Below are 27,781 nucleotides of genomic sequence, written 5' to 3'. Positions count from 1 at the left end.
TCAATTCAACATGTTACTACTACAACATTTCTCGACCGATTTGAAAAATGTCAACACCAACCATTTCAACTTATTCAGACCGTTTAGTTTTTTTTTACCATTTTCAAATATATCCCGCTTTTCCCGAAATTCCCAATTTTTTCTTAAAAACAAAAATTCCAGGATTTCTCTTCTTTTTTTTTTTGCATTTTCCCCATTCAAAATGAATTTTTTTTTTTTCTTTTTTTTTTTTTTCTTTTTTAAATTAATTAATTTATTTATTTATTTATTTATTTTTTTTAAAATATATTTTATTAATATTATTTTTTAATTTTCCCCTCCCTCAGGGGGGGGGCTCGGCGGGGCGGTTGCTGGTTGTTCCATCTCCATCGTTGGGGTCCCTGCGGGTGGGGTGGGTGGTTCCCGTGGCCCTGTGCCTGGGTGGTCCTGCGGCGGCCGGTTTGGGTGGGGTGGCCGGGGGCTGGCCTCGCCGCGCTCTCTGGGGGTGGGGGGGTGGGCTCGTGGGGGCCCGGTTGCCGGTGGGGCGGGGGCGGTCTTCCCGTCCGGTTGCGGGGAGTCTCTGGGTCCCTCGGGCGGGGCGTCTCGCCTTTCTGCCCGTGTGGGGTGTGGTCTCTCGCTGGCTTGGGGTCTGGCTGTCCCCTGCTTTTCTCGTGCCCTGTCCTCTGCCGGGTGCGTCTGTCTGCGGCCTGCTGCTGGCCCTTGTGGGCGGTACGGTGGGTCGGGCTCTGGGGTTCCTGTCGCTGGCCGGCTTGGCTGCGTGGGGGCGGTGGTCCCTGGTTCCCTGGGCACCACGCCTCCTCTTTGTGGGTTGGGCTCTCGGGGGTGATGGGGCCGTGCTCTGGCTCCCACGCACTCTGGGAGTCGAATGTATTGTACATGCAAATTCACATATGCTCACATACGTACATAGGTACCTACGCTCCCACATACATACACAAATACAGTACATATTTACCTACCTAATGTTCGTACATCCACACGCACATTCAATATACAAACATACACATACACATACTGTACATATACATTCACTCTACAAACACATATACACATTCTGTACATATACATTCATTGTACAAACACATATACACATTCTGTACATATACAAGTACATATGCATACTTACACTCATGCACATAATCACGTTTCATCAAACATATATTAACGTTGTTGCCCTAGGGTAAACTGGGTGTAACACATGGCACACTGACAAAGCTTAACCTATTGTGACTATAACAATCTACAAGGTTAATGTAGGTTGCTTCTCTTTCTCCCCCTCCATTTTTCTGCATTCTTTCGTATCTCAAGTTATCATTACGTATATGTATTGTTGCATTTAAACAACTGTATTGTTGATAATAAAGGTAAATTATTGGTATTGTTCATTATCAATAGCGCTATTTCTATTGGTATTTGTATTGATCCATTTGTAGTGTAATAATGCTCATTGTCATTTCTGTATTATTTTTTATTTTTCGCTAACTGCTTATTTGCTATTACTTTTACCATCATATTTGTACATGTCATATTTGCTGATGTTGCTCTATTGTTGTTGTTGTTGTTTGCTGTTGTTGTTTTTGTCTCTCTGTCTAATCCCCCTCTTGTCCCCACAATTTCCCCCTCTGTCTTCTTTTTTTTTCTCTTTCTATCCCCTCCTGCTCCGCCCCGGCTGCACTAAATGATAATATAAATACATTTAATAAAGTCAAATACAAATAAGGCAACAAGAGAAGTATCCTACACTTCTCTTTTGTAAAGTAAATCTGAACAGCCGACATGGGCATCTACATCAACTATATGATTTGCCTGAGAAGCTGGACAGGACAAAAAATAAATAAAAATAAAAATAAATAAATAAATGAATTGGCCATTTTTAAAATTTCCACAATTCGCACATTTTTCAACCTATTCAAACCATTCCAGAATTCCTGCTTTTCCAAAGCCCTATTTCCACTCTTTTTTTCTGCCGACTACTCCTCACACATTTTTCAACCCACTTCAACCGTTCCATTGTCAAAAAAATCCTCTTAATTAGGAAAGAAACAGGAAAATTTCTCAGTTTTCCCGAAATTCCAGGAATTCCGTAATACCATTTTTCAATTCAACATGTTACTACTTCAACATTTCTCGACCGATTTGAAAAATGTCACCACCAATCATTTTAACTTATTCAGACCGTTGAAGGTTTTTTTTTTACCATTTTCAAATAAATCCCGCTTTTCCCGAAATTCCCAATTTATTCTGAAAAACTAAAATTCCCGGATTTCCCTTTTTTTTTGCATTTTCCCCATTCAAAATGAATTGGTCATTTTTCAAATGTCCACAATTCGCACATTTTTCAACCTATTCAAACCATTCCACCTTCAACACATCCCACCATCCTGGAAATTCAAACTTCCCGTTTTCAAAGTTTAAAAAGATTCCAGGATTTTCCAGAATTCCTGCTTTTCCAAAGCCCTATTTCCACTCTTTTTTTCTGCCGACTACTCCTCACACATTTTTCAACCCACTTCAACCATTCCATTGTCAAAAAAAATCCTCTTAATTAGGAAAGAAACGGGAAAATTTCTCAGTTTTCCCGAAATTCCAGAAATTCCGTAATACCATTTTTCAATTCAACATGTTACTACTTCAACATTTCTCGACCGATTTGAAAAATGTCAACACCAACCATTTCAACTTATTCAGACCGTTAGAGTTTTTTTTTACCATTTTCAAATATATCCTGCTTTTCCCGAAATTCCCAATTTTTTCTGAAAAACAAAAATTCCCGGATTTCCCTTTTTTTTTTTTTGCATTTTCCCCATTCAAAATGAATTGGCCATTTTTCAAATTTCCACAATTCCCACATTTTTCAACCTATTCAAACTATTCCACCTTCAACACATTCCACCATCCTGGAAATTCAAACTTCCCGTTTTCCCAAGTTTAAAAAGATTCCAGAATTTTCCAGAATTCCTGCTTTTCCAAAGCCCTATTTCCACTCTTTTTTTTCTGCCGACTACTCCTCCCACATTTTTCAACCCACTTCAACCGTTTCATCGTCAGAAAATCCTCTTAATTAGGAAAAAATGGGAACATTTCTCTGTTGTCCCGAAATTCCAGGAATTCCGTAATACCATTTCTCAATTGAACATGTTACTACTTCAACATTTCTTGACCGATTTGAAAAATGTCAACACCAACCATTTCAACTCATTCAGACCGCTGAAGTTTTTTTTTACCATTTTCAAATATATCCCGCTTTTCCCAAAATTCCCAATTTTTCCTGAAAAACAAAAATTCCCGGATTTTCTATAATTCCCTTTTTTCTTTTTCTTTTTTTTTTTGCATTTTCCCCATTCAAAATGAATTGGCCATTTTTCAAATTCCCACAATTCCCACATTTTTCAAACTATTCAAACCATTCCACCTTCAACACATTCCACCAAACTTCCCGTTTTCCAATTTCAAAAAGATTTCAGGATTTTCCAGAATTCCTGCTTTTCCAAAGCCCTATTTTCACCACTTCTTTCTGGCGACTACTCCTCCCACATTTTACAATGGATTTCAACTGTTCGGCCGTCAAAACATTCCTCTTAATCAGGAAAAATTGAGAACATTTCCCGGGTTTCTGAAATTCCAGGAATTCCGTAGTACCATTTCTCAATTACTACGGAATTCCTGGAATTTCAGGAAACCCGGGAAATGTTCTCAATGTAGTACCATTTCTCAATTCTCCTCTCTGAGCTGCCACCTTAACGTGGTAGAGGAGTTTGTGTGTCCCAATGATCCTAGGAGCTATGTTGTCCGGGGGCTTTATGCCCCCTGGTAGGGTCTCCCAAGACAAACTGGTCCTAGGTGAGGGATCAGACAAAGAGCAGCTCGAAGACCTCTATGAAGAAAACAAGCAAGGAACCCAGATTTCCCTTGCCCGGACGCAGGTCACCGGGGCCCCCCTCTGGAGCCAGGCCCGGAGGTGGGGCACGATGGCGAGCGCCTGGTGGCCGGGCCTGTCCCCATGGGGCCCGGCCGGGCACAGCCCGAAGAGGCAACGTCGGTCCCCCCTCCAATGGGCTCACCACCCATAGTAGGGGTCATAGAGGTCGGGTGCGATGTGAGCTGGGCGGCAGCCGAGGGCAGGGCACTTGGCGGTCCGATCCTCGGCTACAGAAGCTAGCTCTTGGGACGTGGAACGTCACCTCGCTGGGGGGGTAGGAGCCTGAGCTAGTGCGCGAGGTGGAGAAGTTCCGGCTAGATATAGTCGGACTCACTTCGACGCACAGCAAGGGCTCTGGAACCAGTTCTCTCGAGAGGGGCTGGACTCTCTTCCACTCTGGCGTTGCCGGCAGTGAGAGGCGACGGGCTGGGGTGGCAATTCTTGTTTCCCCCCGGCTCAGAGCCTGTACGTTGGAGTTCAACCCGGTGGACAAGAGGGTAGCTTCCCTCCGCCTTCGGGTGGGGGAACGGGTCCTGACTGTGGTTTGCGCTTACGCGCCAAACCGCAGCTCAGAGTACCCACCCTTTTTGGATTCACTCGAGGGAGTACTTGAGAGTGCTCCCCCGGGTGATTCCCTCGTTCTACTGGGGGACTTCAATGCTCATGTTGGCAGCGACAGTGAAACCTGGAGAGGCGTGATTGGGAAGAATGGCTGCCCGGATCTGAACCCGAGCGGTGTTATGTTATTGGACTTTTGTGCCCGTCACAGATTGTCCATAACGAACACCATGTTCAAACATAAGGGTGTCCATATGTGCACTTGGCACCAGGACACCCTAGGCCGCAGTTCCATGATCGACTTTGTAGTTGTGTCATCGGATTTGCGGCCTCATGTTTTGGACACTCGGGTGAAGAGAGGGGCGGAGCTTTCTACCGATCACCACCTGGTGGTGAGTTGGCTGCGATGGTGGGGGAGGATGCCGGACAGACCTGGCAGGCCCAAACGCATTGTGAGGGTTTGCTGGGAACGTCTGGCAGAGTCTCCTGTCAGAGAGAGTTTCAATTCCCACCTCCGGAAGAACTTTGAACATGTCACGAGGGAGGTGCTGGACATTGAGTCCGAATGGACCATGTTCCGCGCCTCTATTGTCGAGGCGGCTGATTGGAGCTGTGGCCGCAAGGTAGTTGGTGCTTGTCGTGGCGGTAATCCTAGAACCCGTTGGTGGACACCGGCGGTGAGGGATGCCGTCAAGCTGAAGAAGGAGTCCTATCGGGTTCTTTTGGCTCATAGGACTCCTGAGGCAGCGGACAGGTACCGACAGGCCAAGCGGTGTGCGGCTTCAGCGGTCGCAGAGGCAAAAACTCGGACATGGGAGGAGTTCGGTGAGGCCATGGAAAACGACTTCCGGACGGCTTCGAAGCAATTCTGGACCACCATCCGCCGCCTCAGGAAGGGAAAGCAGTGCACTATCAACACCGTGTATGGCGAGGATGGTGTTCTGCTGACCTCGACTGCGGATGTTGTGGATCGGTGGAGGGAATACTTCGAAGATCTCCTCAATCCCACCAACATGTCTTCCTATGAGGAAGCAGTGCCTGGGGAGTCTGTGGTGGGCTCTCCTATTTCTGGGGCTGAGGTTGCTGAGGTAGTTAAAAAGCTCCTCGGTGGCAAAACCCCGGGGGTAGATGAGATCCGCCCGGAGTTCCTTAAGGCTCTGGATGCTGTGGGGCTGTCTTGGTTGACAAGACTCTGCAGCATCGCGTGGACATCGGGGGCGGTACCACTGGATTGGCAGACCGGGGTGGTGGTTCCTCTCTTTAAGAAGGGGAACCAGAGGGTGTGTTCTAACTATCGTGGGATCACACTCCTCAGCCTTCCCGGTAAGGTCTATTCAGGTGTACTGGAGGGGAGGCTACGCCGGATAGTCGAACCTCGGATTCAGGAGGAACAGTGTGGTTTTCGTCCTGGTCGTGGAAATGTGGACCAGCTCTATACTCTCGGCAGGGTCCTTGAGGGTGCATGGGAGTTTGCCCAACCAGTCTACATGTGTTTTGTGGACTTGGAGAAGGCATTCGACCGTGTCCCTCGGGAAGTCCTGTGGGGAGTGCTCAGAGAGTACGGGGTATCGGACTGTCTGATTGTGGCAGTCCGCTCCCTGTATGATCAGTGCCAGAGCTTGGTCCGCATTGCCGGTAGTAAGTCGGACACGTTTCCAGTGAGGGTTGGACTGCGCCAAGGCTGCCCTTTGTCACCGATTCTGTTCATAACTTTTATGGACAGAATTTCTAGGCGCCGTCATGGCGTTGAGGGGATCTTGTTTGGTGGCTGCAGGATTAGGTCTCTGCTTTTTGCAGATGATGTGGTCCTGATGGCTTCATCTGTCCAGGATCTTCAGCTCTAACTGGATCGGTTCGCAGCTGAGTGTGAAGCGACTGGGATGAGAATCAGCACCTCCAAGTCCGAGTCCATGGTTCTCGCCCGGAAAAGGGTGGAGTGCCATCTCCGGGTTGGGGAGGAGATCTTGCCCCAAGTGGAGGAGTTCAAGTACCTCGGAGTCTTGTTCACGAGTGAGGGAAGAGTGGATCGTGAGATCGACAGGCGGATCGGTGCGGCGTCTTCAGTAATGCGGACGCTGTATCGATCCGTTGTGGTGAAGAAGGAGCTGAGCCGGAAGGCAAAGCTCTCAATTTACCGGTCGATCTACGTTCCCATCCTCACCTATGGTCATGAGCTTTGGGTTATGACCGAAAGGACAAGATCACGGGTACAAGCGGCCGAAATGAGTTTCCTCCGCCGGGTGGCGGGGCTCTCCCTTAGAGATAGGGTGAGAAGCTCTGCCATCCGGGAGGAGCTCAAAGTAAAGCTGCTGCTCCTCCACATCGAGAGGAGCCAGATGAGGTGGTTCGGGCATCAGGTCAGGATGCCACCTGAACGCCTCCCTAGGGAGGTGTTTAGGGCACGTCCGACCGGTAGGAGGCCGCGGGAAAGACCCAGGACACGTTGGGAAGACTATGTCTCCCGGCTGGCCTGGGAACGCCTCGGGGACCCACAGGAAGAGCTGGACGAAGTGGCTGGGGAGAGGGAAGTCTGGGCTTCCCTGCTTAGGCTGCTGCCCCCGCGACCCGACCTCGGATAAGCGGAAGAAGATGGATGGATGGATGGCATTTCTCAATTCAACATGTTACTAATGTTAACCATTCCACCTTCAACACATTCAACACAGCCTGGACATTCAAACTACCTTTTTTCTACATTCAAATCATCCTGGACATTCAAACTACAATTTTTCTACATTCAACAAATTTCCAGGAATTCCCGTCTCTTGGTAACCTATTTCCACCCTTCTTAAGTTTGACTATTCCTGTCACATTTTTCAACCCATTTAAACCGTTCCACCGTCAAAACATTCCTCTTAATCGGAAAAAACGGGGAAATTACCCGGTTTTCCCGAAATTCCAGGAAATCCGTAATGCCATTTGTCAATTCATCATGCTACTACTTCAACATTTCTTGACCGATTTGAAAAGTTTCAACACCAACCACCAACCACCAACCACCAACCTCATTCAGACCATTCAAGTTTTTTTTTACCATTTTCAAATAAATCCCGCTTTTCCCGAAATTCCCAATTTTTTCTGAAAAACAAAATTCCCTGATTTCCCATATTTCCCTTTTCTTTTCTTTTTTTTTGCATTTTCCCCATTCAAAATGAATTGGCCATTTTTCAAATTTCCACAATTCCCACATTTTCAACCTATTCAAATCATTCCACCTTCAACACATTCCACCATCCTGGAAATTCAAACTTCCCGTTTTCCAAGTTCAAAAAGATTCCAGGATTTTCCAGAATTCCTGCCTTTCCAAAGCCCTATTTCCACCCTTTTTTCTGACGACTACTCCTTCCACAATTTACAAAGCATTTAATATGTTCTACCGTCAAAACATTCCTCTAAATCGGGAAAAAACGGGAAAATTTCATGCTTTTCCTGAAATTCCCAATTTTTTCTGAAAAACTAAATTCCCGGATTTCCTATAATTCTTTTTTTTTTTTTTTTTTTTTTTTGCATTTTCCCCATTCAAAATTAATTGGCCATTTTTCAAACTTCCACCATTCCCACATTCTTCAACCAATTCAAACCATTCCACCTTCAACACATTCAACACAGCCTGGTCATTCAAACTACTTTTTTCTACATTCAACAAATTTCCAGGAATTCCCGCGTTCTGGTAACCTATTTCCACCCTTTTTAAGTTCGACTACTCCTTTCACATTTTTCAACCCATTTCAACCGTTCCACCGTCAAAACACTCCTCTTATTCGGGACAAAAACCAAGTTGGTTAAGGAACTAGAAAAATTCCCGGTTTTCCCAAAATCCCAGCAATTTGTCAATTAATAACTCTTATTAATTCTACATTTCTTGACCGATTTAAACAATTCCAACACCGACCAATTCGGCTCATTTAGGACATTTATGCTCCTAATCATTTTCAAAACAAATCCCACTTTTCTCAAAATACCCAAATTTCCAGGAAGTTCCCATTGAAATGAATGGGACATTTTTCCAAGTTGCACAATTCCCACATTTTTCAACCTATTCAAACCATTCCAACATCGACACATTCCACTCATCCTGGACATTCAAACTAACACTTTCCCAAGTTCCAAACCTGATTCCGGTTTCCCTGGAAATTCAAACTCTTCAACATTCAAACCATTCCCACATTCTAACTATTTCAGCGTTTTAACAATTTCAACATTTAAACCATTTTTACATTCATCCTACATCCCATTAGCATTTCAGTTCAGCGTCAGCACTTCAACATTCAAACCATTCCAACATTCAAACTATTCTTACATTCATTCTACATTCTGTCTGCATTTCACTTCAACTTCAGCATCGGAGCATTCACACGCAATTTCTTTAGGAATTGCCTCTTCTACTTGCTATTAATGTCTCGTATTATACTGTAAACAAGGACATTGTCATTTCTAGTTGCTATATTTGGTTACTATTGTCTCTTTTGGAGTAAAATAGGACTGTCGAATAGATGACTGACTACTGCCAACTAACAAAACCACCGTCAATAAATTAAGAACACACAAAAATTATTGAAAAATAAATAAAATTATCAACAAAATTGGTGGGAAATGTTGCTGATCTTGCTTGTGGAATATGACTATTTTGTTGAACAACTTTTGCTGTACATAATTGGAAAAATGGCCAGTGGGAAACGTTGTGGTTGTTCAATAAACTTCAATAAGATATAAAGGTGTGCTAGTAAAATGCTTGCGACTGTAAATTCAATGTCATTATTGTCCTCATGTTTTTGTATGCATTATTGCATACCAATACAAAAGTACATACTGTACGCATATACTGTAGGAGTAATGGAAATATTGACCTGGGCACACTGACTCAGCGCCTGCAGACAAGAAGAATACATTTATACGGCATATTTTATACTTGGGAGGTGAGGGGAAGGAGATGCAATAGAAGGCAAGAAGAAAGAAGCAGCATGAAAAACATCAACCACTGGAATTTTCTTTGTTGACATCAGCATGACTGATGGCAAATGTTCGCTAAGCTGCTTTTGCTTTTTTCCCCCTTCCTTGTAGCGAGGAAAATTCCCCTTTTAATACAACAAGGTTTGTCTCAGCATATTATTAAACATCACACACACACACACACACACACACACACACAGACTGGTTATATTTTGTAATGGGGACCAAGTTTTTGATCATCACTTGTAGGGACCACCCTTTCTACAGGTTGTGGAGGCATAAAAAAAGTTCAATCAACCAATCAATGTTTATTTATATAGCCCTAAATCACAAGTGTCTCAAAGGGCTGCACAAGCCACAACGACATCCTTGGTACAAAAAAACTCACCCCAGTGGGACGTCGATGTGAATGACTATGAGAAACCTTGGAGAGGACCGCATATGTGGGTAACCCCCCCCCCCCTCTCTAGGGGAGACCGAATGCAATGGATGTCGAGTGGGTCTGACATAATATTGTGAGAGTCCAGTCCATAGTGGATCCAACATAATAGTAAAAGTCCAGTCCATAGTGGGGCCAGCAGGAAACCATCCCGAGCGGAGACGGGTCAGCAGCGCAGAGATGTTCCCAGCCGATGCACAGGCGAGCGGTCCACCCCGGGTCCCGACTCTGGACAGCCAGCACTTCATCCATGGCCACTGAACCTGTGCCCCCCACTCCACGAAGGTGAGGGGGGCAGAGCAGAAAAGAAACGGCAGATCAACTGGTCTAAAAGGGGGGTCTATTTAAAGGCTAGAGTATACAAATTAGTTTTAAGATGGGACTTAAATGCTTCTACTGAGGTAGCATCTCTAATTGTTACCGGGAGGGCATTCCATAGTACTGGAGCCCGAATAGAAAACGCTCTATAGCCCGCAGACTTTTTTGGGCTCTGGGAATCACTAATAAGCCGGAGTTCTTTGAACGCAGATTTCTTGCCGGGACATATGGCAAAATACAATCGACAAGATAGGATGGAGCTAGACCGTGTAGTATTTTATACGTAAGTAGTAAAACCTTAAAGTCACATCTTAAGTGCACAGGAAGCCAGTGCAGGTGAGCCAGTATAGGCGTAATATGATCAAACTTTCTTGTTCTTGTCAAAAGTCTAGCAGCCGCATTTTGTACCAATTGTAGTCTTTTAATGCTAGACATAGGGAGACCCGAAAATAATACGTTACAGTAGTCGAGACGAGACGTAACGAACGCATGAATAATGATCTCAGCGTCGCTAGTGGATAAAATAGAACGAATTTTAGCGATATTACGGAGATGAAAGAAGGCCGTTTTAGTAACACTCTTAATGTGTGACTCAAACGAGAGAGTTGGGTCGAAGATAATACCCAGATTCTTTACCGAGTCGCCTTGTGTAATTGTTTGGTTGTCAAATGTTAAGGTGGTATTATTAAATAAATGTCGGTGTCTAGTAGGACCGATAATCAGCATTTCTGTTTTCTTGGCGTTGAGTTGCAAGAAGTTAGCGGACATCCATTGTTTAATTTCATTAAGACACGCCTCCAGCTGACTACAATCCGGCGTGTTGGTCAGCTTTAGGGGCATGTAGAGTTGGGTGTCATCAGCATAACAATGAAAGCTAAGTTAGGTAAAATGCAGTTAGCTCATTCACGTCTTTAAATCTCTGGATTGATGAAGTAATGTGCTGATCATTCTTACTGGGGACCCTGGGGAAAAAGAGTTAATATGGTTCATGGGGGACCAAATTTCAATAATTTTGCATAATTCACACAAATTTGTACGTGACTACTGAGGACCATTAAAAAAAAAATTAAAAAAAAGTTCAAATTAAATGATCCTCAGAATATAGCACTACAGCTGTCCTCTTATAGGAAGTTTCACCACTTAAATGTTAAAGCAAATCCTGCATCTTCTGTGACATTACTGAAAGCTGCTATTTAGCAGTAATGAAGTTGTCTGCAACTCCAACTACCATACATAGAAGGATGGACAATTCTGAATGTGAATCATACTTTAAGGTAATAATGTTTTATAATCATGTTGTATGAAAATGTCATCCTAAGGAACACTAAACCAGATTTTGTTTTTGGAAAAATATATGAGTTTTAACTAAGGATGGATACCATACAGCAGGGGTCACCAACGCGGTGCCCACGGGCACCAGGTAGCCCGTAAGGACCAGATGAGTAGCCCGCTGGCCTGTTCTAAAAATAGCTCAAATAGCAGCACTTACCAGTGAGCTGCCTCTATTTTTTTAATTTTATTTATTTACTAGCAAGCTGGTCTCGCTTTGCTCGACATTTTGTATTCTAAGAGAGACAAAACTCAAATAAAATTTGAATATCCAAGAAAATATTTTAAAGACTTGGTCTTCACTAACTGACAAAGAAACAGATAACAGATTTGGTGTCCAGTTCAAAGTGTGACATGATTTATTTAAAAATTTGAGAGTTGACTTTTGTATTTTACATGAGTTATTATTTGTACAAACATGGTGCAAAGTAATTCATGATTTGTTAAAAAATGTTAGTGGCTAGCTAGTTAAAATGGGATATTGTGATTTCACAAGACTGTCTTGGAAGTGATCATTTGAAAATGTTCAATTTGAAAAATGTGCACTTAGAGAAAATATAAAAATAAAGTGTTGCATATTGATATTTATCTGTTTCTATATGTATTTATTGTGAGAAATCATTAAGATGATCAGTGTTTCCACAAAGATAAATGTCATTACCGTATTTTTCGGAGTATAAGTCACACCTGCCGAAAATGCATAATAAAAAAGGAAAAAAACATATAAGTCGCACTGGAGCCCGGCAAAACTATGAAAAAAACTGCGACTTATAGTCCGAAAAATACGGTAATTATTAATAATAACATAGAGTTAAAGGTAAATTGAGCAAATTGGCTATTTCTGGCAATTTATTTAAGTGTGCATCAAACTGGTAGCGCCTGCGATGAGGTGGCGACTTGTCCAGGGTGTACCCCGCCTTCCGCCCGATTGTAGCTGAGATAGGCTCCAGCGTCCCCCGCCACCCCAAAGGGAATAAGCGGTAGAAAATGGATGGATGGAAACTGGTAGCCCTTCGCATTAATCAGTACCCAAGAAGTAGCTCTTGGTTTCAAAAAGGTTGGTGACCCCCACCATACAGAATCACAGTACTATCAATGCCAGGATAACAAATGTTTCACTTTTCAAGAAAATTAATTTTCTCTTTTACCAATATTTGAAACACGTAAACAAAGCAACCCAAATTTTCCTGTTGTGGGATCAATAAAGGATTATCTTATCTTACCTTAAACCACAGAAATAAAACACTCAAACTAACCAGTAAACATGTTTTATGGGCCAAAGCTTAAAAATCACTTAGTCAGATCCATTCTGAAGATGCCTATCATTTAAAAAGGTTCCCCTTTAGGGGACCTGTTTTTTTGTCCCCATACCGTCAGAGGTCCCCTAAAGGTGACTGTGTAAACAGAGTGATGTCCCCATTAAATAGACATTGTCAGAATACACTCACACATACACACACACATTCTTGTATTTGTTACCTTCTTGAGACCACCGAAAAATGCCTCCTCTTTAGGACCACCCTTTCTAGATATATAAATATTTGTAGTTACAACATTAATAATATAATATGCAAATACAAAAAAAGTAAGCTTTTAGGCAATATTTTAATCTTTTTGTTTGTAATTGGTTTTTAATCTTCATTATTTACTTCAAGTTATTACAGTATGTCTCTATATACATATTAATTTTTTTATTTTTTTTATTAATTTTGGCCAAAAGGGGGTGCATTTCAATTTCTTACACACACTTGTTATCAAGTATGTTGGCCAGATGTTATTACATATGTTGACCAGAGGGGGAGTGCTTAAAATGTTTACACACACTTGTTATTTCATATGTTGACCAGAGGGGGAGCACTTTTAAAACCGACACAGAGTCAATTTAAAAAATCCCTCCTTTTCTGGGACCACCCTCATTTTGATAGATTTCTCCACCAGGGGTGCAAATGAGATCTCTGTTTTTAGTTTTTTGTAATGTGCTTAAGGTTGATGACAAACGAGTCACGGACCACAGATGGCCTCTGCGCCGCACTTTGGGCAACCCAGATGTAGAAGCTAACTGTTAATGGCCACTATAGGCTTAGTAGCGTAGTGTATTTGTTCATCCTACGGTCACATATGGGATGCGGGTTGTCTTACGTCAGCACCGGAAGTCGTAAAATCAGCTGTTCGCCGAGTGGGGTTTTTTCGGGGGATGAATAGGGAAGTCCTTCCTTAGCTGCCGTCTTGTTTTATCATATATTGCTGCCTTTGCACCTGTCAATCTTTACTTTTGTATGCACATTAAATCAACAAAAAAATCCTGACTTTGGAGCAATGTTCACGGACTCTAGTATTTGGCTCTCTATTAAAGTTAAAGTTAAAGTACCAATGATTGTCACACACACACTAGGTGTGGCGAAATTATTCTCTGCATTTAACCCATCACCCTTGATCACCCCCTGGGAGGTGATCAGATGATTAGATGCGATGGTTTTCCGTATTGGGACCATGATTTCGGTCTTAACTTGGTCACCGGTCCTCATATGGAAGGTGCTTTTCCTTGTTGATGTCTCAAGAAGGGTAGAAATACAAGAACAAGAGCACACACACACACACACACACACACACACACATACACACACATCTTGTAGCAGGACCTTTAGGCTCCAAGTGGATTAGTGAACAAGCTCTCATCATTTCTCTACCTGAACTTCTTTTCAAATCAAACTGATATTAAAATCAATACAGTTCTTGCTTAGGTTTGTCAACCAATGTATTTGAAAAAATGGGACGTTTGCCGGAAAATAGTGGAAAAGAAGGAGAACACAACCCTAAAACACATGAATGTACAGTGTTATCCTCAGGGGCCCTGATACACAAGACTCCTATAGGCCCCACCCCAAACGTCGTGGCCCCATACACACACACTTAATATTACTAACTATTGCATGTATATGAATATGTCATGTTTTACTATACTTCAGAGTGTAAAGTAGAGATGATCTAATAGGATGATCAATAATACATATCATTATATTACATCATTATTAATATGATTATGCTATTATTAGTGCATGTCTGGGAGATAAATCTCCCCGACTTGAAAAACTAGAGGCACCTCTGTTTCTAACTTTAATCAAGGGTCCTTGAATGCACCACAGTTATGAGCAATGAGACACCAGTAGTCTTAGATATTGGTCATTTGATTCAAGCAACCTTCTTATTGGACTTCTACGGCTATATTAACATTAATGACGTCATTTTTTCGGCGTGGCGAAGTTGGTAGAGTGACCGTGCCAGCAATCGGAGGGTTGCTGGTTACTGGGGTTCAATCCCCACCTTCTACCATCCTAGTCACGTCCGTTGTGTCCTTGGGCAAGACACTTCACCCTTGCTCCTAATGGGTGCTGGTTAGCGCCTTGCAGGGGCGCCGCTAGGGATTTTGGGCCCCATGAAAAGAATCTTTACAGGGCCCCCAACACAGTGTCATTATTTTTTCTGTATTATGATTTCATCATCATTAGGGGCCTCTCTGGGCCCCCCTCCATCATGGGCCCCTAGAATCCGTCTCCTTTACCCCCCCTTTTCGGCGCCTCTGGCGCCTTGCATGGCAGCTCTCGCCATCAGTGTGTGAATGTGTGTGTGAATGGGTGAATGTGGAAATACTGAGTACCTTGAAGGTAGAAAAGCGCTATACAAGTATAACCCATTTATCATTTATTTATCATTTTTAAAAATAAATTACAAAAAAAAAACATTTACAAAAACCCACCGCCCCCCTCTGCCATGCTTTGAACAATTTAGTAAAAAATAGTGATATATATTTTTGGTCATTTACTGAACTTTGCACTCAACTACGTCAACCATCTGTGATACAAATGTCATAAAAACAGGTTTGGGGGGGCTCCGCATGGTAGGGACCCACCATGGCCATGATGTCCCCCAAGCTTAATTGCATTATTAGTCCCCACCCGCATATACTGTACATATCTCCCACACGCTACAGCACACGCATCACGTCGTTCCACCAGGGGAAACTGGACAAAACTTAACCTAATGTTACTATAACAATCTACAAGGTTAATTTCAGTTGGCTTCTCTTTCTTCCCCTCCATGTATCTGCTTTATTTTGTATTTGAAGTTATTATTACATATATTTGAAACAACTGCATTGTTGATAAAAGAGGTAATTATTGTTATTATTCATTATCAATAGTGCTATTTCTATTGGTATTTGTATTGCTCCATTTGTAGTGTAATAATGTTCATTGTCATTTCTGTATTATTATTTATTTCACTATTTGCTTCTTTGGTATCACTTTTACCATCATATTTGTACATATCCTATTTGCTGATGTTGCTCTAATGTTGTTATTGTTATTGTGGTTGTTGTTGTTGTTGTCTCTCTGTCTTATCCCCCTCTTGTCCCCACAATTCCCCCTCTGTCTTCCTTTTTTTTCTTTCGTAATATAAATACATTTAATAAAGTCAAATACAAATAAGGCAACAAGAGAAGTATCCCACACTTCTCTTTTGTAAAGTAAATTTGTACAGCCGATATGGGCATCTACTTCTACTATATGATTTTCCTGAGTAGCTGGACAGGACAAAAAAAAATCAATAGGGTTATTCTTGCTTTCAGACCAAGAAAATAACCCTATTGTTTTTAAAAACCAATTACATTGTGAGAGATCTGACCAATGACCTCAAGTACCTCTAAAATCTTGTTTCAGATCCTCTTTTAAATAAACAAATAAATAGGATTTTTGATTGATCTCACCTTTGACCAAAACAAGTGTTGATGTTGTAGGCCACAGTAAACCCTTACATGGTTAATCATACAGTAATTGTCATAGTACTGGTACTACAGTAGCACTAGACCAGTGGTTCTTAACCTGGGTTCGATCGAACCCTAGGGGTTCGGTGAGTCGGCCTCAGGGGTTCGGCGGAGCCTCCGCCGCGGAGGTCCAGACACGCCCCATCATGTAAATAAAAACTTCTCCCTATCGGCGTACTATGGATACCCCCCAAACAATATTCCCTCTAATTTTCCATATGTGTAACAAACGCGAAAACTCCTTGAGCATTCATGTGGAGCGCATGTGAGCGACGTCAGACGTGGACATGCACTGTGGTCACACCTGCAGCACACCTGTCCCAAACCTGACTAAATAACAAGTTCAATGTTTTATTATTATAATCAAATGACAGCAGTCTTTTCCATGAGATAATTTTCTAATATAAGTGTTTTGACCCACTTACAATGACTATAACATATTGTTTTTCATGAGTTGTGTACTAGTATTATGTCTGGGTGGGGGGTCCTACTTAGGAAATAATGTTTACCCCTTTCAGATATCGCATTTAGTTCCCACTAAAACATTCACATGTTGCACAATGAGATGTAAACATGGGATCATGTGTACATTCGTGTAACTTTCCGTTTGTAAAATATATCTTTATTAGTATTTTGTTAATATGATAACATCATTTTATGATTACGGTTCGGGTTCGGTGAATGCGCATATGAAACTGGTGGGGTTCGGTACCTCCAACAAGGTTAAGAACCACTGATCTAGACCATAGTGTAGATGTGTTTACCAGCTGTGTGGGGTCCATCTCCTATCTTCCACACATGGACGCTTCTGTCCATGGAGCCTGTGGCCAACCAGGGCATGCTGGGAGACACAGCTACAGCCGTCACGTACCTGCAGGGAGCCAGGAGCAGATGATTGTGTGTGTGTGTGTGTGCGTGTGTGTGTGTGTGTGTGTGTGTGTGTGTGTGTGTGTGTGTGTGTGTGTGTGTGTGTGTGTGTGTGTGTGTGTGTGTGTGTGTGTGTGTCTAAAAGTGGCACACTGAGAGATCAGGCCCTTTCATAAAAATCCACTTTCACATTTTAAATCCTCTGCACTACTTATAAGTCACACATCTCAGTGATGGCGCACACTTTTCGGATATAAAAAACCCTCATCAAGCCAAAAACATATTTTGATATGAAAGACTGTATTTTTTCAAGTTGGGTTAGGGTTAGTTGCCACACATTTTCAATGGGAGACAGGTCTGGACTACAGGCAGGCCAGTCTAGTGCACGCACTCTTTTACTATGAAGCCACGTTGATGTAACACGTGACTTGGCATTGTCTTGCTGAAATAAGCAGGGGCGTCCATGGTGACGTTGCTTGGATGGCAACATATGTTGCTCCAAAACCTGTATGTACCTTTCAGCATTAATGGCGCCTTCACAGATGTGTAAATTACCCATGTCTTGGGCACTAATACACTCCCATACCATCACAGATGCTGGCTTTTCAACTTTGTGCTTAGAACAATCCGGATAGTTCTTTTCCTCTTTGGTTCGGAGGACACGGCGTCCACAGTTTCCAAAAACAATTTGAAATGTGGACTCGTCAGACCACAGAACACTTTTCCACTTTGTATCAGTCCATCTTAGATGAGCTCAGGCCCAGCGAAGCCGACGGCGTTTCTGGGTGTTGTTGATAAACGGTTTTCGCCTTGCATAGGAGAGTTTTAACTTGCACTTACAGATGTAGCGACCAACTGTAGTTACTGACAGTGGGTTTCTGAAGTGTTCCTGAGCCCATGTGGTGATATCCTTTACACCCTGATGTCGCTTGTTGATGCAGTACAGCCTGAGGGATCGAAGGTCACGGGCTTAGCTGCTTACGTGCAGTGATTTCTCCAGATTCTCCGAACCCTTTGATGATATTACGGATCGTAGATGGTGAAATCCCTAAATTCCTTGCAATAGCTGGTTGAGAAAGGTTTTTCTTAAACTGTTCAACAATTTGCTCACGCATTTGTTGACAAAGTGGTGACCCTCGCCCCATCCTTGTTTGTGAATGACTGAGCATTTCATGGAATCTACTTTTAGACCCAATCATGGCACCCACCTGTTCCCAATTAGCCTGTTCACCTGTGGGATGTTCCAAATAAGTGTTTGATGAGCATTCCTCAACTTTATCAGTATTTATTGCCACCTTTGCCAACTTCTTTGTCACGTGTTGCTGGCATCAAATTCTAAAGTTAATAATTATTTGCAAAAAAAAAATGTATATCAGTTTGAACATCAAATATGTTGTCTTTGTAGCATATTCAACTGAATATGGGTTGAAAATGATTTGCAAATCATTGTATTCTGTTTATATTTACATCTAACACAATTTCCCAACTCATATGGAAGTTTTTCATGTGAAATTCCAACTCATTTTTCACAACAAGCTTTTTTATATTTGCATAGTATGTATATATTGTTAATGTTGTAAATACAAATATTTATATATCATGAAAGGGTGGTCCTAAAGTTTTGTGTGTGTGTGTGTGTGTGTGTGTGTGTGTGTGTGTGTGTGTGTGTGTGTGTGTGTGTGTGTGTGTGTGTGTGTGTGTGTGTGTGTGTGTGTGTGTGTGTGATGGTGTGTGTGATGGGTTTGGTTTTTTTACCCGTTGTGTTGCTTTAAAGTGTGTAGAAGTATTCCTCGCTCCTGTGGACACATGTAGAGCATGTTTAATCTTTTGAAAAAGTAGAAATAAAAAAGTCACTAATTGATGGTTGCAACCTACCGTCTCATAAATTGCAACACTTTTATCCACTGAACTGTGAAGCAAAAAAAAAAATCTTAATAAATTAAATCCAGACATGAAATACACATACTAGGAGAGATGACTTATTATTATTGTTCACATGTAGATTTGATGGCGGTAGAGGAAGGAGGCAGGCTTTTTAGCACAACAAAATAGTTCCCTCTTGTGGCCAATTGTGGGAAAGACCAGTTCTTACATTACATTGTTTACATACTGGGGCTGTTTCAGCACCTTTCAATATAACGCAACATATTATTATCTACATATATTTGTATTGGATGTCAAAATATAGTGCACGTGTACCTAATAATGTGTCTATTAGTGCAGTGTTTTTCAACCTTTTCTGAGCCAAGGACACATTTTTTCAATTGAAAAAATCCCTATGTACACCACCAGCAGAAATCATTAAAAAATGAAACTCATTAGCCGATATTGACAGTAAAAAGTCGTTCTCGCAATTGCTGGATATGACTTTGAACCATAACCAACCATGCATCAATATAACTCTTGTTAAGTTAAGTTTAAGTACCAATGATTGTCACACACACACTAGGTGCGGTGAAATTATTCTCTGCATTTGACCCATCACCCTTGATCACCCCCTGGGAGGTGAGGGGAGCAGTGAGCAGCAGTGGTGGCTACGCCCGGGAATCATTTTTGGTTATTTAACCCCCAATTCCAACCCTTGATGCTGGAGTGCCAAGCAGGGAGGTAATGGCTCCCATTTTTATAGTCTTTGGTATGACTCGGCCGGGTTTGAACTCTCTCAAAGTAGGTGTACCGTCACCACCTGTCATATCACGCCGTGACTTATTTGGAGTTTTTTGCTGTTTTCTTGTGTGTAGTGTTTTAGTTCTTGTCTTGCGCTCCTATTTTGGTGGCCTTTCCTGTTTTGTTGGTATTTTCCTGTAGCAGTTTCATGTCTTCCTTGAACACCTGCTTTGTTTTGGCAATCAAGACTGTTTAAGTTGTGCGGACGCTATCCTTCTTTGTGGGGACATTGTTGATTGCCATGTCATGTACGGACGTACTTTGTGGACGCCGTCTGCTGCTCCACAGTAAGTCTTTGCTGTCGTCCAGCATTCTGTTTTTGTTTACTTTGCACCCAGTTCAGTTTTAGTATCGTTCTGCATAGCCTTACCTAAGCTTCAATGCCTTTTTACCTGCACGCTGCCTCCCGCATATTGTGATCACGACAAACCTTTGTTTTGCCGACATCTACAAAGCAATTAGCTACCGGCTGCCACCTACCGATATGGAAGAGTATTACACGGTTACTCTGCCGAGCTCTAGACAGCGGCGACACTCAACAACGGCACATAATTTGCGGATTATAATTACTGGTTTGCAAAAAAATATTTTTAACCCAAATAGGTGAAACTGCATAATCTCCCACGGCACACCAGACTGTATCTCACGGCACACCAGTGTGCCGCGGCACAGTGGTTGAAAAACACTGTTTTAGTGCATGTGTGTCTCACCCTGCGACTACCAGCTTTCCATCAGAGGAGAAGGCACAGCACAGAACTGGAGCACACTGACTGGAGAGTGTGTGGAGAAGCTTCACAACACATGCTGAGGGTCAACAACACACACACACACACACACACACACACACACACACACACGCACACACACACACACACACACGCATAGAATGTATTTGTATAGTTGGTGGCTTTTGGCAGCATGACAACTCTTTGTTAGTAAGTCACAGCTGTTTCACCTGCAAACAACACACACAATAAACGTGCACCGGTGGCCACACCCGTTGTGTTGTTGTTCCTTCCAGTAGAAATCCAGCCACGCGTTGATTTATTGGACAATATACATGCATGAACTTTATCCTCGCTGCACAGTGGACATACCGTGTCCTTCGTGCTGAGAGACCACCCAAATCTTCACCTGGCTGTCCTGTCCACCAGAGGCCAGGCGGACCTGACCATGGCTGTCCTCTATAAAGACAACATTATTGTTAGAATAATTGTATCTAAGTTATCACAAAACTTTGTGTTACATTGAGTTCCCGGCGAGAGGGCAAAAGCTGTCTTTAATCCTACCAATCAAAAGGCTTGTAAAACTCCACTGTGTAGGATGGGAAGCAACATGAAGGTGTTCTGTTTCTTTCATGTACTGTAATCAACAGAAAGATATTGTCTGACCCAAGAACTACAAAGCGGAGAGGAAGCAGGGCCTGACTCCCCTCCAGGCACCGCTTGTTTGAACTGTTTTACGACCTTTTCTTTGAACTGTTGTAATCAAAGGCGATGGCTGTTTAAGACCCACGTCCCTTAGAAACAGCTGTTGCCATGTAATCAGGGAAAGTCCAAATAAAAGAGGTGGCGTACAATCTTTCGCCAGAGCGTGCTGGAGACTGTACAAGAGTACAGTAAACTCTGTGCTTTACCTTGAAGGGGTTGGAATGTGGGAGTATAGCATACTCCCTTTTTACCTTATCAGTATTAGAACAATGAGGCTGTATTCCTTTCTGGGCAGGGTGGGGGCTGTTTTTGTGTTCAATAAAATGTCTCTTTCCGTTTGGCTTTCAGACCGCTTCTAGATGCCGCTATTAACGGACTGTAGGACTGGTCTCCTAAAGCTTTAGTAAATCTTGATAATATTCCTATTCTGTCTTGATGGTCCTTCTTACTCAACATATATGTCATCTGAAAGAACTTGGGATTGACCAGTGACTTTATTTCCCGACAGATGGCAGACCCTAATCTGGGGGTGGGTCTCATCCCAAGAACGAGTTTTTCCTTGCTTACATCGGTCATGTGGGGTTCAGTCGGTTCTCTTCGAGGACGAGGAGTGCTTGAAAATGGTGAAATTGACGCCATGTATGAAATATCGGACTACTTCTGAACTCACCGATTTCAGAGTGGGGTGCAAAGGTGGTGCAGGTGACCCCCAGGTCGTGGGCGTTCTTCTCGGCGTGCAGCAGGTTGTTGTCAATGTCCCAAATTCGCAGGTCTCCCGTGGAGCAACCTGTCGCCACCATGTGACTGCAGGGGGAGAAGCAACAAGCCAACACACTGGCCTCGCTCACCTCGTTACATCTGCACAAGAGGAGAGCATCATTGTTATTTATTTCAACTAAAAATACAAAATCTTTGAGAGATGTTAAAAACAAACATGGCAGAATATCTCCAGATACATACACTTATTGGAACACTGACCCCCTTGTTTTTGGATCTTCCTCCTTTAATACCTGTTGGTTGACCCCTGAACCTATTACAAACCCCGTTTCCATATGAGTTGGGAAATTGTGTTAGATGTAAATATAAATGGAATACAATGATTTGCAAATCATTTTCAACCCATATTCAGTTGAATATGCTACAAAGACAACATATTTGATGTTCAAACTGATAAACATTTTTTTTTTTTTGCAAATAATCATTAACTTTAGAATTTGATGCCAGCAACACGTGACAAAGAAGTTGGGAAAGGTGGCAATAAATACTGATAAAGTTGAGGAATGCTCATCAAACACTTATTTGGAACATTCCACAGGTGAACAGGCAAATTGGGAACAGGTGGGTGCCATGATTGGGTATAAAAGTAGATTCCATGAAATGCTCAGTCATTCACAAACAAGGATGGGGCGAGGGTCACCACTTTGTCAACAAATGCGTGAGCAAATTGTTGAACAGTTTAAGAAAAACTTTTCTCAACCAGCTATTGCAAGGAATTTAGGGATTTCACCATCTACGGTCCGTAATATCATCAAAGGGTTCAGAGAATCTGGAGAAATCACTGCACGTAAGCAGCTAAGCCCGTGACCTTCGATCCCTCAGGCTGTACTGCATCAACAAGCGACATCAGTGTGTAAAGGATATCACCACATGGGCTCAGGAACACTTCAGAAACCCACTGTCAGTAACTACAGTTGGTCGCTACATCTGTAAGTGCAAGATAAAACTCTCCTATGCAAGACGAAAACCGTTTATCAACAACACCCAGAAACGCCGTCGGCTTTGCTGGGCCTGAGCTCATCAAAGATGGACTGATACAAAGTGGAAAAGTGTTCTGTGGTCTGACGAGAATTGTTTTTGGAAACTGTGGACGTCGTGTCCGGATTGTTATAGGCGCAAAGTTGAAAAGCCAGCATCTGTGATGGTATGGGGGTGTATTAGTGCCCAAGACATGGGTAACTTACACATCTGTGAAGGCGCCATTAATGCTGAAAGGTACATACAGGTTTTGGAGCAACATATGTTGCCAGCCAAGCAACGTTACCATGGACGCACCTGCTTATTTCAGCAAGACAATGCCAAGCCACGTGTTACATCAACGTGGCTTCATAGTAAAAGAGTGCGGGTACTAGACTGGCCTGCCTGTAGTCCAGATCTGTCTCCCATTGAAAATGTGTGGCGAATTATGAAGCCTAAAATACCACAACGGAGACCCCCGGACTGTTGAACAACTTAAGCTGTACATCAAGCAAGAATGGGAAAGAATTCCACCTGAGAAGCTTAAAACATGTGTCTCCTCAGTTCCCAAACGTTTACTGAGTGTTGTTAAAAGGAAAGGGCATGTAACACAGTGGTGAACATGCACTTTCCCAACTACTTTGGCACGTGTTGCAGCCATGAAATTCTAAGTTAATGATTATTTGCAAAAGAAAAATAAAGTTTATGAGTTTGAACATCAAATACGTTGTCTTTGTAGTGCATTCAACTGAATATGGGTTGAAAATGATTTGCAAATCATTGTATTCCGTTTATATTTACATCTAACACAATTTCCCAACTCATATGGAAACGGGGTTTGTACATAAATTAGGGGCGTAACACCAAATTCTGGCCCCCATACACAAGACTCTTAAATGGCCCACACTAAACCTAACCACACACAGTCGGTATGTTTACATGCACTAAAATACTAATTATTGCATGGATTTGTTTGAAACCATTTTTGTTTTCAACATATATAATTTCGTTTTTCACTTTTTAAATATGTAATTAACCTATCTAGAACTCATCTGGGTAACTCCCTAGATAACGTGTTTGGTTTTTTTTAGTACGTTTTTATGACAGTGTTGGTGTTGTTCATACTGCTACTCTTAGTGGGACATGTAGGGCTGTTGACTAAGTATGCCCTTCATTCACTTGTGTGCAGTGGGTTCAAAATCAAGATGAGTGTATCATTAGTTCATTATTCGGCACAATGAAGTTTAAGTAAGACTTTGTTCAATTATTTGTGACTTCTTTATCATATAAAACAGACCTTATTCGCCACAAAAATTAACAAGAACAATATTGATTATTCATAAGTTAATTTAAAGATTGAATGTTGCCATAAATCCCTGGCATTGTCTTCGGGGCCCCAGCACCCACGGGATCGGCGCCTGTAACTCACAGTACCTGAGGAATGTTCTGGAGGGAAAGTCCCAAAGGGCCACAGTTCCATCACTGGCCCCTGCTATCAGGAGGGAGGAGTCGGGGGCCAGTGCACACACCCGGAGAGGACTACGGTTCGGGTGTTGCAGCTCCGAGTCCACCTCCCCGGACCGGCAGCTCCACACCAGGATGGAGCCATCCGCGCAGCAGCTGAGCAGGTAATCCCCAGCGGGGGTGAAGCAGCAGCTGCGGACTCCATAGTCGTGAGCCCAGAGAGGGGAGCAGGGGAGCTCGGAGAAGTCCGCCGTGTCGTACAGCCTGAGGCTCTTGTCTCCTGAACCTGTGGCCAGCAGGGAGGCGGAGAAGGTGCAGCAGGTCACCTCGTCAGTGTGATGCTGGAGACTCCTCTCATGGCACACCTGCATCCTGGGGCTCACTCACGTCAACAACACCCAACAAGACCAATTCTCGTCTACTAACACACTAATCTGTCAGCACAAAGTCCCAACAACATGAGCCATAAAGTCTGATAGCGCAATAAAGGTGGATCGATGCAACTATCGATAGCCTCGATACCAATATCGATATCAATATCGATACCAATATCGATGGTATCGATATCAGTATTGATCAATACTAGCTAGCATTGTTGTATAAAGTAGTTATTGTCATGTATTGGTTACTCAGGTCACGGGACATTTGTAGGGGGAACTTAAAGATTCAAGATTCAAGATTCAAGATGCTTTATTATTGTCCATTCTTTAACAAGACACATAAGAACTGAAATGTCATTTTCGGCACAGTCCCACTAAGAGCAGACATACGTTTACAGGGGGACAAGACGGGACCGCCAACGGATCAGCCACTTACGGCGCTCCTTAAAAAAGGTGGGAAAAAGGTGATATTGGGAAAGGGGGGAAGAGTAAAAAATATCGGTCTAAGGCTGGACCCTCGGGAGGGGGTCCAGACTGAGTCCAGGGGAAAAAACCTCACATAGCATAGCACACATAAACATGTTACATATAATCACAACAACTCGCAACGAGGGGGGGGGGGGGATTTGGGGCCCTGGAGGCCGGCCTGCTGCTATAAAGCGCTACTAGCCATCCATAACCCCAGGAATTAAGCAGTGGTGAAGACATTGGTTGAGGAAGGGGCGGGTGCGTGCATGTATGCCCAATTAACTTGGGTGTGATGTTGAAATGTTTTTGTGAACTGGGGCCGATCTCAAAGTTCGACACCAGGTGTTGTTGAGAAAAAGGAAGGTCAAAAGCGTCCATCGTTGAGGTGTCCTCGGGGGTGTTTTTCAGAACAGCCTGCTCCTGGTAGCGTCAAGGCCATTCGAGGGAGTCAAATCGTAGATTAGGATGTTGTTTTCTTCGAGCAGTCAGAAAAAACAATGACTTGCCTGCTCGATGTGTCCGTGCTGGATTCTCTCAAATTCAATTCAATTCTCCTTCTCAGCAAACTTCTCCATGATGTGATCCATTTTGCGATTCAGTTCAGAAATCGCCACAGTCTGTGTTCCCACAGCCCGGCCCAATCCTTCCATTGCGACGAACAGCCGTTGGGCTCCTTGAGTGGCTGCCATCGTCTTCCGAATTTGACGATACACCAGAGCAATGCCCAGCCCAATCAGCAGGTGCCCCGCGATCACGGTTCCAAATACGTAGGGGGACACAGGATATGATGATGACAGGTGTTAGCAAAAAAGACAATAAGCTTTCTTTGTCCCCGTTCATCAAATTTGGTATTTTTGTACAGAAACGTTTGTCAACATTATTATGCTCCAGGCAAAAAAAAAAATTCGATTTATGAAAGTAAAGCCTACATTTTCTAATTGGCTTAATGGGTTACAATTATCAATCAAATCTTGGAGGATGATTAAGAGTACAAAAGCCCTTAAATTGATATCCTAGTTAAAAACATTTAAAGTGATTTAGGTAGCCCTTTTTTTCATATATATTTTTTTTGCATTATTACTCTGTATTTGCTTTTGTTTTCTTTCCTTGATGTTGAAAGTGCCTTGACTTTTGTGTGACTTATAAATGTATGTTTTTTGTTCAATAAAAAATAACAAAAACAACAATAAGCTTTCTTTGTGTTTTGTTTATCTTAGAGTGCACTAACTAAGTTGGGCACGCAACAGTTATTTGTTGTATTTTTTTTATTTTTTTTATTAGACATTGTGTTGTCACGTAAATAAGATCAGGGAATAATAAAGCCAAAAGAGTTGAATGAGGGGCAGCACGGTGGAAGAGGGGTTAGTGCATCTGCCTCACAATACGAAGGTCCTGGGTAGTCTGGGGTTCAATCCCGGGCTCGGGATCTTTCTGTGTGGAGTTTGCATGTTCTCCCCGTGACTGCGTGGGTTCCCGGGTACTCCGGCTTCCTCCCACCTCCAAAAACATGCACCTGGGGATAAGTTGATTGGCAACACTAAATTGGCCCTAGTGTGTGAATGTGAGTGTGAATGTTGTCTGTCTATCTGTGTTGGCCCTGCGATGAGGTGGCGACTTGTCCAGGGTGTACCCCGCCTTCCGCCCGATTGTAGCTGAGATTGGCTCCAGCACCCCCCGCGACCCCGAAGGGAATAAGCGGTAGAAAATGGATGGATGGAGTTGAATGAGGGCCAACACATGTTTTTGCTCAACAGATAATATGTACTAAACTAGGCAGTTATTGGAATATTTTGTTGATATTGTTACATTGCCATATTTATTTATTGCTTGATTATTCACAAATAAGTTTATAAAATACATTTTGATTCGGAATATAATTCAAACCAAACTCATGGATGTTAAAATGTTCAAGATAGAAAGTATCGGTGTCAGTGTCGGTATTGTACGGTACTTGGTATCGAACAGATACCAAAATGTGCAGTATCGCCCAACCCTACTGATGGCTATGTCAGGTGACGATGTGCTGAAGCCACGCCTCCTTTTCTTTTTAAAGGCCTAATAAGTTACCAAGCAGTCCTGTAAATGGTGATTAAAACACATGGCACATTGTCAAGAATGATTTCATTATAAATGTTTTATAAACAAAAGAGTATGGAAGAAGATTATTAAACGTTCAACCTTCCACAAAAGATATTAATACATTTAATGTAAAGTTTGTTAAAGAAATCAAGAATATGTAATAAAAATATGTTTATCAGAAATGCCTCTGTGATGAGGTGGCGACTTGTCCAGGGTGTACCCCGAGAGGGACAAGCGGTAGGAAAATGGATGGATGAACGGCAACGAGAGACAAACTACAGTCACGTCTTAGAAACGCTACCTTTTATAAACACAAGGGGACGCCATATAACAGTCAATCATTTGTATGTTTTTGTCCTC

General features: G+C 42.7%; 1 protein-coding gene across 1 annotated transcript in view; it reads right to left on the bottom strand.

Moving 5' to 3' along the window:
* LOC133613777 (WD repeat, SAM and U-box domain-containing protein 1-like) overlaps positions 1 to 27,781 on the bottom strand; it is a 90,009-nt gene that overhangs the window by 47,010 nt on the left and 15,218 nt on the right. Inside the window, exons 6-12 of the mRNA XM_061971557.2 lie at positions 24,465 to 24,847; positions 21,967 to 22,154; positions 20,964 to 21,050; positions 20,577 to 20,670; positions 19,075 to 19,108; positions 18,955 to 18,995; positions 17,097 to 17,203 (exon numbers count right to left, since the gene is read on the bottom strand). Coding sequence (XP_061827541.2) covers positions 17,097 to 17,203; positions 18,955 to 18,995; positions 19,075 to 19,108; positions 20,577 to 20,670; positions 20,964 to 21,050; positions 21,967 to 22,154; positions 24,465 to 24,847 — 934 coding nt within the window. The remainder of the gene's footprint in view (positions 1 to 17,096; positions 17,204 to 18,954; positions 18,996 to 19,074; positions 19,109 to 20,576; positions 20,671 to 20,963; positions 21,051 to 21,966; positions 22,155 to 24,464; positions 24,848 to 27,781) is intronic.

Source organism: Nerophis lumbriciformis, linkage group LG13, assembly GCF_033978685.3.
Source record: "Nerophis lumbriciformis linkage group LG13, RoL_Nlum_v2.1, whole genome shotgun sequence".
Lineage (NCBI taxonomy): Eukaryota > Metazoa > Chordata > Actinopteri > Syngnathiformes > Syngnathidae > Nerophis > Nerophis lumbriciformis.
Note: the sequence above shows the minus strand (reverse complement) of the source record. Positions and strands in the feature narration are given on the sequence as shown.